Source organism: Pavona decussata, unplaced genomic scaffold, assembly GCF_977016875.1.
Source record: "Pavona decussata unplaced genomic scaffold, jaPavDecu1.1 SCAFFOLD_476, whole genome shotgun sequence".
Classification (NCBI taxonomy): Eukaryota; Metazoa; Cnidaria; class Anthozoa; order Scleractinia; family Agariciidae; genus Pavona; species Pavona decussata.
In genome coordinates, this window is record NW_028145812.1 from 107,593 (window position 1) to 122,500 (window position 14,908).

General features: G+C 37.1%; 2 protein-coding genes across 2 annotated transcripts in view; both read left to right on the forward strand.

Annotated features, from left to right (window-relative positions):
- The window catches only part of LOC146450219 (uncharacterized), a 69,644-nt gene that overhangs the window by 42,575 nt on the left and 12,161 nt on the right, over positions 1–14,908 (forward strand). The window contains exon 17 of the mRNA XM_085100599.1: positions 12,652–12,774. Coding sequence (XP_084956725.1) covers positions 12,652–12,774 — 123 coding nt within the window. The remainder of the gene's footprint in view (positions 1–12,651; positions 12,775–14,908) is intronic.
- Positions 8,675–10,960, forward strand: LOC146450221 (uncharacterized). The gene is made up of 4 exons (XM_085100616.1): positions 8,675–8,698; positions 9,236–9,523; positions 9,799–9,913; positions 10,833–10,960. Exons 1-4 carry the CDS (start codon positions 8,675–8,677, stop codon positions 10,958–10,960), a joined length of 555 nt encoding a protein of 184 aa, XP_084956742.1.

Here is a 14,908-nt window from a genome sequence, read left to right on the forward strand (position 1 = left end):
AGTGACGGAAAGGGGCGAAGCCCATTTAGGAGTTTCAAATAAGAGGTTATGAACTTTTTGGGGTAAGAAATTTCCTAGAGGGCTTTTATTGCTTGGGGGAGGGAGGGGTGAACAACTTTTCGCAAGAACTTTCCTAACGGTTTTTATGCCATCAACATACTTTTTTGGGGGGAGGGGAGGGGAGGGGAGGGGAGTTGCAGATTGGGTCGCTGGACGTTTTTGGCGTCAGCTTTCAGTTTTAGCCTAATGAGACTTTGTTGTGTCCAAAATCTGGGCCTAATAAAAAAAAACCCCTTGCTGGACTTATATACTCAGAGAACTCTGCTGCCTCTACCCTAATCCCTTCCCTTTCCCTTCCCGCCCAGCACTTACTTGGAGAAACTCAATTCTCTGTCGCGAACAATGGACAGGCTATAGCCTTTGTTCTTCAGGTGTCTATCAAGTGATGAAATAATCACTTCCAGGCTTTCAGGTTCGTAATATAAAATCTTCGCCTGGTTTGTTTTTAATTTCGGCAGTGTGTTAAGCTCATCCGGCTCGTAATTTTCGATTTCCTCGGCAATTCTCTCCCTTAAACACCACTTTTTCCAGACCGACAACCAAAATTCAATGCTTTTCTTTCCGTGATTTTGTTTTTAGAGCTGTTTTTCAGCTCCTGTATTGTGCATTGTTGTTGCAGTTGGCCATTGTTTCGCTCGCAAATTTTTTTAGTGTATTCAAATTTTGCGCCATCCAGGACTGGCATTTGATTGGCTACCTGTCAGTTTCTTTGATCATTGGCCAATCAGAATGATGCACTGCCTTACCTGAAAACTGCACTTTCCTTAGCCAATAAGAACGAATAATTTTCCATGTATCTTGTTAATTCCTATTATGTGACGCTCGGGTGTATTTGGAATAGGCTAATGTCAACCCGGTTCCCAACAAATCTCACGATCAATGTCTTTTCTGTGACCTAGTGAAATTTGTTTCTTCCTTGATCGAACCCATTTTCGGGCTAGGTGTTCTCTTTTTCGGTAATCTTTCGGCATCAGGCGTTATCAACCAATAAACTTAGTGTCCTTCCCTCGCTGATATTACTAAAAACTGGGGTACTGCATCGGCTGAGCTCTCTTTACTGGGCAATAAAGACACACATGCCATATAGGTCAAAATGGCTATAGGAAAAGCCCATAGCCGCTTTAATTGTAATAAACAGAATCATATTTTAACTTGCGTACAAAACAAGTTTATCAAAAAAAACTTACTTTCACCACATTGGCTACATAAAAATATTCAGCCCAGTAAAGGCGAGGGCACAAAAAGGCCAAATAAAAGGACACAAGGACAAGGCGAGGGGAGGAGGTGGGAAAAACTTTCAACGTCCTTTCACACTGACGTAGCGAGGCAGAATGACACATAACTCCGCGTCCCCACGTGATCGACAATGCGCTTCATAGGGGGGTACAAAGGATTGCCCCCAAGCACTAACCCTGTCGTAAATTGATAATTACTCATTCTTGTCTAAAATTCATATTAATTAAATGATTAACACAACTTCTCGAGTAGGGACATTAAAACTCTATTTGTAAACAAATATTTCATTATTATTTATTTCAACAGGGTAAAACATGGCCTGAGAATTTTGAATATAGTTGTTAAAAACCTCAAGTTTTCTTTGTAAAAATAACAGCTTCAAATTTCGTAACACGAGAAAACTAATTCGAAGCTGGGGGGCAGATGTATCGTTAAAAAAGCGAAAAAGGATAGTTAGCAATTTTTGAAAAGCCAACAGCAGCTCGCATTTCGGGGAATAAGATTCCATACCCTAAACCTTTCTGTAGCCTAAATTTTCAGCTAAGGCATTGGAACAAATCAAACTCCATTAGCTTACACAAACATATCTTCAAAAGGTCACAAAACGATCCGACAAACAGATGAGACAAAATTTTTAGTATTTTTCTTTAATGTTCGCATTGGGTGATATAGACCACCCGCCTGAAAGGGTTTATTTACAAAAACATATATGTACAGCATTCAAACAGCTTCTTCTTTCAGCGAAGCTATACACGAGGTGATAAAAATCGTAATGTTGAGCACCACACTGAGCTATTTAAAAAATATAGGTACTTTATTAGCAAACTCATACACACTCCTTAGCGGTTTTCTGAATCGTTCTGCGCTAAAAGGTGAAAAAAAAAAAAAAAACTCTATTGCGACTGTAAAGGATTCGTTCATATTATACATATTAATAATTTAGTCTGGTAGATTGTCTATCTTCAACATGTTACTCATCTGTAGCTGAACGGGTCAGCTTATAATTTAGACGGGCAATTCGCCTGATTTTATCAGCCCTCTTACACGTCTATTTACATGTATCTCAGGACAAACTATCCCTCTAAGAGCAAGGACTCTGCAATAACAAAGTGCCCAATCTCGTACCCAGAGTCCTCAGGCCCTTTGGCCAGCAGTTGGTAGCCTGGAAAGACTGGAGAATTCGGATTTTTTTTTTTTTTTTTTTTTTTTTTTTGATTGGCTGCATCATAACGGCTTACATTGTTTTACCGCAGCATTCTTGCTTTAACGAAATATAGGTTCCCCAGTCTCTCTCCTGGTGACCAAGCGCTGACCAAAAAGCTTAAGGACTGTGGGTACGAAATTGCCAAGCGCCGTGTTCACACTTAGAGGGATAATTTTTCGGACGGAAGCGGCGATTGCAGAGAGAAAAGGTAGGGAAAGACATGAATAGAGTCTAAAAGTGGTCTAGTCTTGTCTCGTTTTTAATCCTTCCTTAAATTTGGCGCTTCCCGACCTTGTTATCTACAAGTTCAATTCCTGGAATAGAGCGGTTTTCAATTGAGCATCGAAAGTAACTTCGCGTTTGCTTTGGTTTTTCTTCATCACGCTCTGTAATTGGTTATAAAAACTCGCGTCAACTTTTTCAGCCAATGAGAAGCAAGACCAAAACCAATCGTGCCTTACTCGCGCGCGTTTTCCCGCGCTTGGCGTCGGTTACGTGCATTTGCTTCGAATTCTGATTAATTCATTGCACTGTTTACGTCTTTTGTGATTGGCCAAAGTAATTGCTTTGCTTTTCGTTTTAGGACACTCAATTTAAAAACGCTTCAATTTAAACCTTTAAGCCCTAACAGTGATCAGCATTAAATTTCTCCTTATAATATCAATGCTTATTTAAAGCCTGAGGTCATGAGATTTAAGGACATGATCACCCAAGGTGAATTTTCTTGATATGTTAATAACTTTTCCCCAGTACTTTTATAAGAAAAGTATGGGGACAAGATAAGACAATTTGTTCTTTGATAGAAGGGGTTAAAGGGTTAATGAAATGTTTTTTACTACTACGTTAATGCTCGGCCCCATTAGCACTTGTGCTATAAACACTGCCGAGGATAAATAAAGGTTATTTATTTATTTATTTATTTTTTAATTTTATTTATTTTACTACTTAGTTTAGAAACAAGTCGAATTAGACGACGAACTCGTCTCAAATGTATTTGGTCTTTCAGCATTGTGTCCCACGAACCATGAGCCTTGAAGCCGAACTGGCCATTTTTACGAGAAAGCCATTTTACAACATGTTACAACAAGCACAAAAATTCATGTTATTAAATTTCAATATGGTAATCCAAATCTTAAAAATTCTAACATCACAACAAGGATGTACGAAAACGCAATTGAAGCTTGTTAAAAGAGGGACATTCTAAAACCATCTCTCAGTTGATTTTGTCACTTAATGAATTTATGACAAAAAAAAGGGAGAATAAATCTGTTTAAACCTTTAGTTTACCAAATTCCTGCAAGACGGGAATTCAGTTTTGAGATGAGCTTTTCATCTTGTATATAAATTCAGCAATAAACTTCTCACTTTTTCTAACCTACCTCTTTGCAAACTGACTAAACTGTTACGACTATTAATTCATAACACGCTCTATGAAGGATAAACTTGAAGCTGCTCCTAATGTCTTGCCAGATCCAGCGCCTGTTATACCCAGCTCTATCCTTTTGGTTTTCACTTACTATGGAAGACTGAACGTGAACTAGGGCGAGTAAGAAAGGAAGCCACTTTAACCCGCCCCAACCCTCCCTCTGTTTTCTAAAACCAATAATAAAGATGACAGAAGAACGAATTTCCACTGGGTCCCACTGTCGAACGGTACACAAGATACCAATAACTCAATATATAAAAAAAAAAAAAAAGATATATAAGCTGAAATTCAAAACCGCAATGGAACCCCATTTTACGGCCACCAAATTAAGCCAATGACAGAAGGTTGTCAAAAGAATGCTGAGCATGACATGTTGTTTGTTGAAAACAGGCAAGGCCATTCATCATGTTGCACGTTTTTGAGCGGAAAAAGGTTACAACGTGCAACGTTTCTCCTCTTCTCCTTCTGGAAGAGCTCACACTTTCTTTCCTTTTCTTCCGAGTACGCCTCTGTCACTGAATGAAAAGACACATCTATCAATGTGCAATGTCTTGAGAGGCCAATGAAAACAAATAGCAATTTATCATGCAAACCTCTAAAAGGTACCTTGAAAAACTGTAATTTTTTTGATAAAAACGTTACAAGACTTTTTACTTGGATGGCTTTGTTTTGTACAGAATAAAAGAATTGGCGCTAAAATATGCTTTAAAATTTCTAAAGAGCATTAAGCTTGGCAACGTGTCAAACAAGCCAAAGAGAAGATAAACGCGGGTGTCTCTAAGCAGCATTGTATTCTTTAATTACCATTTATAAACAATATTCAGCAGGCACTTATAATTAAACGGGATCTGTCTGAATGAAAGCAAAGTATTTCAAAAATAAAAGCGACGGCCATAAAATGTCGATTCCAGGATAGCTTATTTCAAAATAATGAAAAATTGAACACCTTTCTTTTTTTTTTTTCATTCTTTTCGTAGTCTTTCTACGTTTTTTTTCTAAATTTTTTATACACAAAATTCGAAAATAGCCACAACCGTCGCCTTTGTGTGACACAAGTTCATTAACAAATGACAAGTTCCTGTCTTCATTTGAACTAATCGCCTTTCCATCCGCTAAACTGATTGAAAGGAATAGCGTCCTGGTTAAAAAAAGTCGAAATTCTACTGGACAAGCTATAAATTCTCTGGCATTCTCCAATAAAGATCAACGTTTGTAGCCGACGAGTTGTCATAGCAACCGCGATAGAAAAGAAGGGGAATCATTGATTCCAACCTTAGAATTTGTATTTTTCAAACGATGTTTTCTTTAAATGGTTGTTGTTTCCATTTCCTCAAATTCTTCTTCTTCTTCGTCTTCTTCTTCTTTGTCTCCATCCTTTGTTTGTTCAAAAAATTCCGCGTACTGACAGAATTGACAACTTTCATTTATTGGGAGAACACAGCAAGAACGTTTTGTGGTTTACAAAAGAGGGTCAATTTTTCAAGGAAAGCACGTTTGAAAATTCATTCAACAACGAAAGCCAGACGAAGATTTGCAGCATTCTATTGGCGGAAGGTTAGAAATAGAAGTAAAGTGTTTTGAATATCGGTTCTCATGCGGTAAACTTACATTACATTCTGATGAGAAACGAGAAAAGCTGGGTTCAGATGCATCTACCAAAAAACGGAGGAGTCTTTTAACAGGTGAAAAAACTTTCACGTCAAGTACACGTTCGTTTTGTCGTTTTAATTAGACCAATTTTGTTTTGACCCAAAGAAATAATTTCTAAGCTGTATTGTATAGACGAACTAGCGCGCTTTAAAATTACCACACTCGTCATGTTTGTTTTTAAAGTGCAGCCTTCAATTACCTTAGATAACAATGATAGCCATAAAAGGATGACGTAAATATAGTGTTTCAAAGAGTGATTTTTTGTTTCCCTTTCTAATTTTCTTCTTTTTCTCTTAACTTTTCTTTGTAAAACAAATTCGAAAACAGAGACAGCTGTCTTCCTTCCAACATCCAAAAAACGTGTTTAAATAGTTTCCTTTAGTAAGATAATGGCAACTTCCTGTTTTCAACTGACGAGGGAACTGTCTGGATGCGCACTGATCGCATTTCCATTGGCTTAAAATGACAGGTGCGATATTCAAATAAACCTACGCTAAAACTCTACTGGTACTGAGAACAATAAGTTGCTATCAACAAGCTATCTGTTTTCATTCTCCTTTTAAAAATCAACATTTGTAGCTGACGAGTTGTCGGTGCAACTACGATTGAAACAAAAGGAAATCATGGATTCCAGGAACCAGCTTTACGTTTTTCTAACGATCTTATATTTGAGAGTTGTTTTCGCCTGCTTAGATGGTAAGTGCTTTTTCCTCAAATCCTTTGGCAGTTGTGTCTTGGTTCTGTTTCAGCTTCTTTCTTTCTTTTTTTTTTTTTTTTGAAACATTTCACGCATTGATAAAATGGACTCCAATTGCGTATTTGAGAGAAGAAAACGCAACATTGTTTACTGATATATCAGAGCCTTCATGGCTAAAAAAATCACGCTTTGGAAAGTAAGGAGTCGCGTAATATTTCAGTTTAGGATTTCCAATAATATACTCAATTTTTACTCACAATTCTGTTCAAATCGATATGGTTCAAAAATAAATAAATTCGTAATTATCTAGACTGGTATAGCAAGTTTTTATATCATCATTTCAAATCTGAGTTAGCAACAAAGGTTTGTTATTTATTTCATCTTCACCTTTTAACAAACTGGTTGTTGACATTATTAGCTGCTATAAAACTCACGCAATTTTCTACCCGTTGGAGATATTTTTCAGTACGTATGCATGTTCTACACATATTCCAGTTTTGTATTAAAAAGGAAACAGCTATATAAAGTTTAAATGCAAGGAAGATCATCCCGGTTGCGTACTAACTGCGATGAGGATGTTTCCTGTATTTAATTTTTCATCCGCAGTTTAAAATATATGTTCCAAATATTCATATTCATCTAATAAAACTGACCCAAATATCGACGATAGAGCATCCTATCTTGAAGTTGTGATTGTTAGAAATGTTAAGTTGGCAATTTCCTGTTGTTAACCTAAATTTCGTAAGCAAGATCTGAACATATTTCAGTTTTACATTAAAAAAAAAAGGAAACAGCTATTTAAAATGACGCAAGTATCGCCAATAGTGCATCCTTATTAATTAGAAACGTTAAGTTGGCAAATTCCTGCTGTTAACCTAAATTTCGCTCAAATGCGAACAGTTTAAAAATATTTTCCAAAATATTGAGGAATTCTCTTGACTGGTGGAAAAACTCATGACAGGCAATTGCTTATTTTCTCGTTTTCTTGACATTTTACCAATATTACCATTTTAGCAATATTACCAGTATTTTACCAATATTACAATAATTTGTTTCGCTGCTCCTTTTCGCACCCAAAGCCTAAATTAAAGGCTCACATTATTGCAGAGACGAACCTGGCATTCTTTAAAATTACTGAGGCAATTTCTTATCTCTTCACGTTGCAGACTTCAATTAATAAACAAGCTCAGTAAAAAATTCAATTGAGTACCGAGGACTTTTGACAGCTGGCTATCCATTGCAGCTGGATTTCAACAAAACGCAATCATTTTTGTTACGTTCTTATTGTTTTGCACTCCAAAGACTAAAATGTTTTAAACTTCCTGAATTTGATAGTCCATCTCACTTTCATAGCTTAAAAGGTATGAAAAATGGAAGACACGACCTCATGTTCCTTGGTTCTTTTCCGCTCAGGCAGGTTTCGCTTTGAACCTTTATTTACAAAAAGCAAATTAAAATAGTGGAATTGTAGACTTGGGTAGCTAACAAAGTTTTGCTACCAGTCAGTTTTTCGCGTATGGTTTAAATTTTGTCGCGCCATTCTTGTCGCCACTTGTGATCCTCAATGAATGTTGATCATACTCTAGTTTGTGGAATTTAGTGGCAGGATTTTACACTCCGTGTGAGCAAAATATAAAGGCACTACAGAGACGCCACATTTAATTAGGTCATCACGCGCGTAGGGCCAAGTTGTTTTTATTCATTTTATCATTCTATATGCAAAAAGCGCGAGTGGAATAATTGTTTTGTGTATATTATGGCAGCCAACAAATGTTGACCACGACGATTTAAAGGACGCTACGTTCCCGGTCATGATAAAATTCCTTAATAATAAGTGGAAGATATGTTAACGTTATTTTGCATAACAACAGGGGCACCCAACGGTTTCGGAGGGACATATAATCATCTAAGAAAGTTGGTTTTAGTTGAAAGAATAGCTGACTTTTCCTTTGCCGAAGTGTTTTCCCAAACACCGGAGAAACGGTCCCTTGGTTTACACTGAAACATGTTTACATGGAGATAAGAGTATCGTTGTAAAGTGCAAAATAAGACAGGCTAGCATTATCAAAAAAAAAAAAAACTCAGCGAGAAAATATACGACCAGTTTCGACTGTGTTAGTTAACACAAATTTGTCTTGCATTAAAAAAATAAATAAATAAATAAATAAATAAATAAATAAATAAATACAAATAAAAAAATAATAAAAAATGGCTGTAAAACGATTTGAAATACAGCATTTGGGATTGGAAGTACACTTTTAATATTTTGCTTTGATCTCCTCGTCGGAAGCCTCTGATAGCACCTATGTTCACAATGTGTCAAATAAAAGTGCAAGAAAGACTAATGGATGAGGGGTTCGCTTCTAAATAAACCGCGGTGCAAGGTCGGTGGGGAGTGGAAATGGATATTTTGTTTTTTGATAAGGTAAGAGTTGATTGGCCACCGAAAAGAGTTTTAAGTGCTGACGTCTCGAGCGTTAGCTTTTCCAAATTGCCTTATATCAGCTTACCTGTCTAAACCTGAAAGAAATGAAGCTTGACAGTGTTACCAAAGGATAGAGCGTTTGAGAAACGCTGTCGAGTCACCGGCGGACGGCGAAATATTTCTGAATATTTTGTTAAAGCTTAAAGTTTTCTTTGGTTTTTATTTTTGAACAGTCTTAGGTTGCGAACTTAACTCCTGGGATAGTTTTTCATCTTTTTCTAATTTACGGTAAGGTGGGTATACCTACCCCGACACCTTAAGAGAAACGTGAGAGAATCTTGTCAAACAAAGCAGGACATTCCAGCGATTGACGTTTTAAGTTGTATTTTTTTTTAAACACATGTCTCGTTTGGTTTGACTAGGCAAGTATTTCAACACGTATTCTTTTTGAAAACGCCCAAGCACTGTGAGGACAAACTTTTTTTGATCCAGGTCCTTCCAAAAAAAAAACATTCTTTTCACCTTTTGTTTCACCAGTTTCAATTTAATTGGCATCTTTCAGGTGATTGTCGTGAACTGGCCTTCCCTTCTTTTTTTTCCTTTGCTGACAAGCGTCTGGTGAATCACGACATAACCACTGTCAGAGTCCGAGATATGGATGCTTGTGAACTGCGTTGTTACCATGACCCTAACTGCGTCAGTATTAATTTTAAAAATACAGCAAATGCCAAGGGAACATACAGATGCGACTTGAACAACGCCACTCATGTAGGACATGACAAGGAGTTTGTACACACAGATGGCTACTTATACCGTGGGGCAGATGTAAGTTCTTCTTCTTCTTCTTCTTCTTCTTCTTCTTCTTCTTCTTCTTTTTTTCCGCTTATTACTTTCCAGGCTTTCGTACTTTGTCCTAGGGAAGTGGTCAAAAACACTACACTCGAACACTACTCAGCAAACCACAAAATAGATGGTGGTATTATTAATTAGATTGCTCCTGCTGAAGATTTGCAAATTATTACAAATTTTACTGAGTAACCATTATGCTTTATCTCTGTTAGATTTCCCATTCATCCTTTATTTTTAATATATATTTTTAGAGTGCTTGTGATAGGGCCCATTGCGATAACGGTGGTACCTGCCAATCTGGATTCACAGACAAAGGATATCGGTGTTTGTGTCCTCCTGGATTTATGTTTGCACACTGTAAACAGGGTAAGGAGCAAATATTCTCAATCATCTTGTATCGTTCGTCTGCAAATTTAACATGTTCTTTGTGGAAAATAGTAAATATTGGATAATTTACCATGCATTGAAGTGAAATGTCATCGCTAATTATTCGATTCCTTTTATAGCAGCTTCTATCTTAATACCTTTTTCTCACCATTTCCTTACTTTTCTGACGTGAATCAAACTAACATACTAAAACCTTAAACAAATTCCGTCGAGCAGATTGCTACGTCTGAAGATCTAATTGTTGAAAGTCTTGTTGTTCCGTTGCTTTGAAAGTTAATGTTTCCTACAAATATGTTAACTGATACAAGACCAAAACACTCATAAACGCAAAAAAAAAAAAAAAAAAAAAAAAAAAAAAGCAACTTAATACGGCAAAAACGATCAAATGTAGTTAGCGTCGTTTTTTGACATAACTCACTAGTTTCGACAGCAGTAATTGGGGCGGTTTGGCCCATTGTACAAGCATAATGTTTCAAAAACCATTGCTGAAGCATAATTACAAGGTTTATTCACTTTTTGAAGAATCAAAGCCAATATCCGTTTTACCCTTTATTTTTTCAGTACCTTTCTTAGTACTCGGAATTAGAATAATTGCAAGTTTTGCTTGCATATTATTCAATAGACTAGGCCTCAGTAGTGCAAAGAGCAAATAACGTTATCCAACGGATAGGTAATTATAGCTGGAGTACATTTTGTCCACTGGATGGCAATTTATTCACCATATAGACATATCCGCTCTTTCAACAACCTAGGCCTGGGAATTACCAGTAATATTTTCACTTGTCCACCTGCTCAGAAAATAGACCTAATTTTCTGCTGCAGCCTGGCGAGCATTCTCCATTCTATCAGCTACATTCCACGATAGTGCACTTTTTGACTGTCTGACTCCTCATCTCAGATATAGATGAATGCATGACAGGAACACACAACTGCAGCAATGATGCCTTGTGTAATAACACCAAGGGAGGATTCAATTGCACATGCAATGCTGGATTTATAGGAGACGGAGAAAACTGTGCAGGTTAAGGTTTCATGATTTTTGGTTATTCCCTTGAGAGCTACGCTCTTTGTTTGGGGCTTTAGTTTCCGTGATGTTGTAGTAATTCTCAAGATATAATATTATACCCTAACGGAGTGGAAGTGAGCAAGGAGACATAAGCTTGATATTCTCTCAATAGGCTTCCTATACACTATTCTATCAATTAAGTCAGAAAGTGTTGAACATTATTTTTTTTTTCTTTCAAATGCAATGTCGGAAGAAGAATAAGCATGGTGTAATTGAACATTTTTTTGATTACTCGCACACAATCATTGATTCCAAAAAGTGGTTCTTCTATATTTTCGGTCAAACTTTGATTAATTGTAATCACTATACCAATCTGCGACTTTGCGGAAAAGTCATTTAACGGAAAAATATCTGGGGGCATTTCAAAGATATCTCGTTTAATGCAAAGCAGGATTTGTTTATCTGATCTGCGCTTCACTTTAACTGTTTTCAAACATAAATATCTTAAAATCAGAGACACTCATGAAGCTCAATATACATTTAGAATGTTTTGCTGCGAGGAGAGACCGTTCAACAGTAAATTAAAGAGAAAGTGCCAAGTTTTATTTTGCCAGAGATATAGGTTAAAAATGCAGGAAAAAACAAAATTGCCCAGTAAAAAATTGATTCATTATTTACTTTAAAACGCTCTTACAGATTTATTTTATTTCGCCTGCAAGTTGTCTACATTGAGTAGTTTAAATCCCTAAGCTTTCGTCGTAAAGTGTCTTACTAGATTTCGAGATAACTGACAATCTCTAAAGTGAGAAGCTATGCGCTATCGTTACTATGGTTATAGCTGTTGATTGGAAAATGATAAAAAAAAAAAATTAACGTTGATCGTATGTTGAAATGCTGATATGGTGTTTGGGAGATCGAAGTTTATCTTCTATGCGAGATTGTAATTTCACAACTTTAACCCTGAGTCCAGAAAAAAAAAAACTGCTGCGAGCTTCCTTAACATTCCATTCATGTGTCAGATGGAAATTAGTCAAGGAGCAAGTTTAAAGTAAGTGTTGAGAACCTGATTATCTCGCAATATTGCGAAATTGGCAGATGGTGTCTCGTTCAATTTTGTTTATTGAAACAATCACAAAAAATGTGTTTATTTGATTACCGAAGCACAATTGGGGCTACTAAAATAAGCTTAAAGCGCAACCAATAAGAATTATAAAAATAGCCCTTCCTAACCTTAACCTTCAGGGAGGTCTTGGCCAAGGTTAAAGAAGTGGAAAACCTTCCCACAGTACAACTGTCGATTATATCTTAGAAAAGCGGAAAGAATCTAAAATAGGCTCACATTGAACCTGGATTATAGAAATAAGGCCAAGTTTATTGTAAATTAAATTCAGTACTAAAATTGGCCTGAAGGCAATAGGCTGCATAAAAACAATGTACAGTAACAAAATTTTTACGGGTTCAAACAATCTTGAATTTAACAGGGATCATTTTAAATATCAACAACCTTTGGTAAATTACGTAGTGGTGCAGTAACAGCAACAACGAATAATTAAGGCGACCGGCTGAACAGCACCCGCTATAAAGAGACAATACAAGACAAACAAGGGGATTTTAGAACTATATCATATGGAGAAGGAAGATTGAAACCCAAGGCTGATTCCACATACATTCATGATAAGCACTAATATTTTCTCCCATTACGCTTTCGTAGATACAGACGAGTGTTCTACCAACTCTCACAGCTGTGATGTTAACGCTTTCTGCAGTAACATCGATGGATCGTACACGTGTGCATGTAATTCTGGGTATTGGGGCAATGGAAAAACTTGCACTGGTGAGTTATTTATAATATTTTCTATTCGATAAGGAGTATTATTTAAAGTGCCTATCACCCTTACATAGTTTTAATGAATTTCGAAAATTTATGCATGTCTAAGACGCTTTGCGAAGAAATAAATCGTATTCCATGTTTCGTTTTGTTTTTATCCGACGACAAAATCGCCCAAAATAGGCCGTTTTCCGCCATATTGAACACAAGAAGGAGCAGTTGAGAGACTGGGTTCTAACAAGCTTGTGACGTCAACCCGGTATCTCAGCCACAGGAGCATTTGCTCATTTGTCACTACATTCTCTGTACTGAACTTGGAATGTGCCAGGAAGGTATGTGGTAGGTGAATATGCTGCCTTCTCAGTTATGTAAAAGAGTATAGTTCTGCACGCTATACTGTTCCATAATGATGAAGCAAGGAAATGCAGAAAGAAATAGATCGATTTCATGAAACAAAACCGGGCTAACCCGGAAAATCGTCAATATGCTCCAAGCACTTCACGAACGACGACTTCATGCGTAGGCTCGATTTCCGCCGCTATCGAGCTTACTTCATGCGTCGATTCCTATTTATTGATGAAGTGAGTAACAAGCCAGTTTTCTCAAGACTGAAAGGAGATGATATCGGTATTAATGTGACGCCAACTGCCTATGTGTATGTATGCTAAAACGGTGACCACAAGTCCAGGTGTACTGATTTAAACTAGTGCCAAACATCGCCGCGAACGAGCGCTAAGAAACGTTCCCAAATTTTGTTTAAGCTTAAATGTGCAGCCAAAACAAACCTTCTGAAATAGTAAACTTATTTTAATTTATAATTGGTCTAGACTCACAAGAATGCGAAGAGGCAAATGGAGTCTCTTACTTCTGAGACTGCTGTCTGTTGGCGAGCGGATGAAGGGCCACAGTGACATGATAAAGCTAGTTCTTTTTCTTTCTCAATTCCACGTGTATAAATTTGGGAATTGCCTTTCCAAGAAGAACAGATCATTCCTTTTAAAAAACCTTTAGTCTTGAATTTGTCTGTGAAGAACGAGATAAAGAGTCAATCGAACATCTCGGTCGATTGACATACTGCTCAAGATACTGCTCAAAAGGTCGGCTTTTCTTACCTACAAATCGAGATATTTTGAAAAGTAACACACGCAACGGCTTTCCAAACGTTGTGCGGTTATACTTCTCTTACTACCGGACCAATTTCAGCTAAAAAAGCAATTTAAAAATGGTAAAAAATCAACTGAACAAGCTTATATTTACGCCACGAAAAATGTCTCCTCAGCGGTCCGCATGTTGCCGCAAAGTAAAATTTGATGTGGTGGTTTCGTTGACAATAGGCAAGCCTCTTGAAGAAAAGTCTTGCTTATCTAAAATTCCCTCGGGCCCCAGTCAAATATTCTTTAAAACCGAAAGTTTTCAAATATTTAGAAAATAGCAAGCTCCTCCAACACAAACCTCAAGCGGAGCGAAGCGAGGCGATGCAAAGGGTCATGCAAAAACGAAGCCGTAACTAAACAAACTTAAGCCCTCAATTTCACGCATTGCACAGCTCTCGAAGAAATCTACAGTGCTAGAGAAAGGATAAAAAAACAAATAGCAACGATCAGAGACACAACATCTTGCCACAAAAGCAAATGGCCGGGCCCCGCTATACAAAAACTGTAGGATAAACTGATGTAATTACACAGTTGAATCCTAACAAAGATAACAACAATAGCGGTCGCTTTCGGAGGTTTTATCACACGGTTCAATCCTAACTAGAAGCTGTACTGTCACCGGACCGCGAACTGAAACGAACCAAACTAGATCTAAATACTAGTAAAATGAAATGGTATAAGAACGACAGCGGCTAAACAGAAACAAGAAGAGGTGGAATAAACAGGCGCTAAACGGAGAACTCTAAACCCAAATTGTCCTTTGCGATCAAAATACAAAACATCCTACAGTTAAGCACATGGTTTTGTTCTATGATTATCAAACAAATCCTTCAAATCGTCATGCCAACCCGCTGTAAACATACAAGAAGCTTAATTGATCAAAAGACTGAGATAGAAGCGCTAAACATGCAAGTAGGAGTTGTAGAGGCCTTTCATTCCTATTTTACGTGCTTGGTCGTCGCGTCAATCACGTAGCCAGGGTTGTA

What these genes read in the sequence shown, in the direction of transcription:
- LOC146450221 (XM_085100616.1), top strand. Translation starts at nt 8,675, where the DNA reads ATGGATATTTTGTTTTTTGATAAG. An exon ending in ATATTTTGTTTTTTGATAAG is followed by an intron (nt 8,699 to 9,235) that starts GTAAGAGTTGAT and finishes TTGTTTCACCAG; the next exon opens with TTTCAATTTAATTGGCATCT. An exon ending in ACTTATACCGTGGGGCAGAT is followed by an intron (nt 9,524 to 9,798) that starts GTAAGTTCTTCT and finishes ATATATTTTTAG; the next exon opens with AGTGCTTGTGATAGGGCCCA.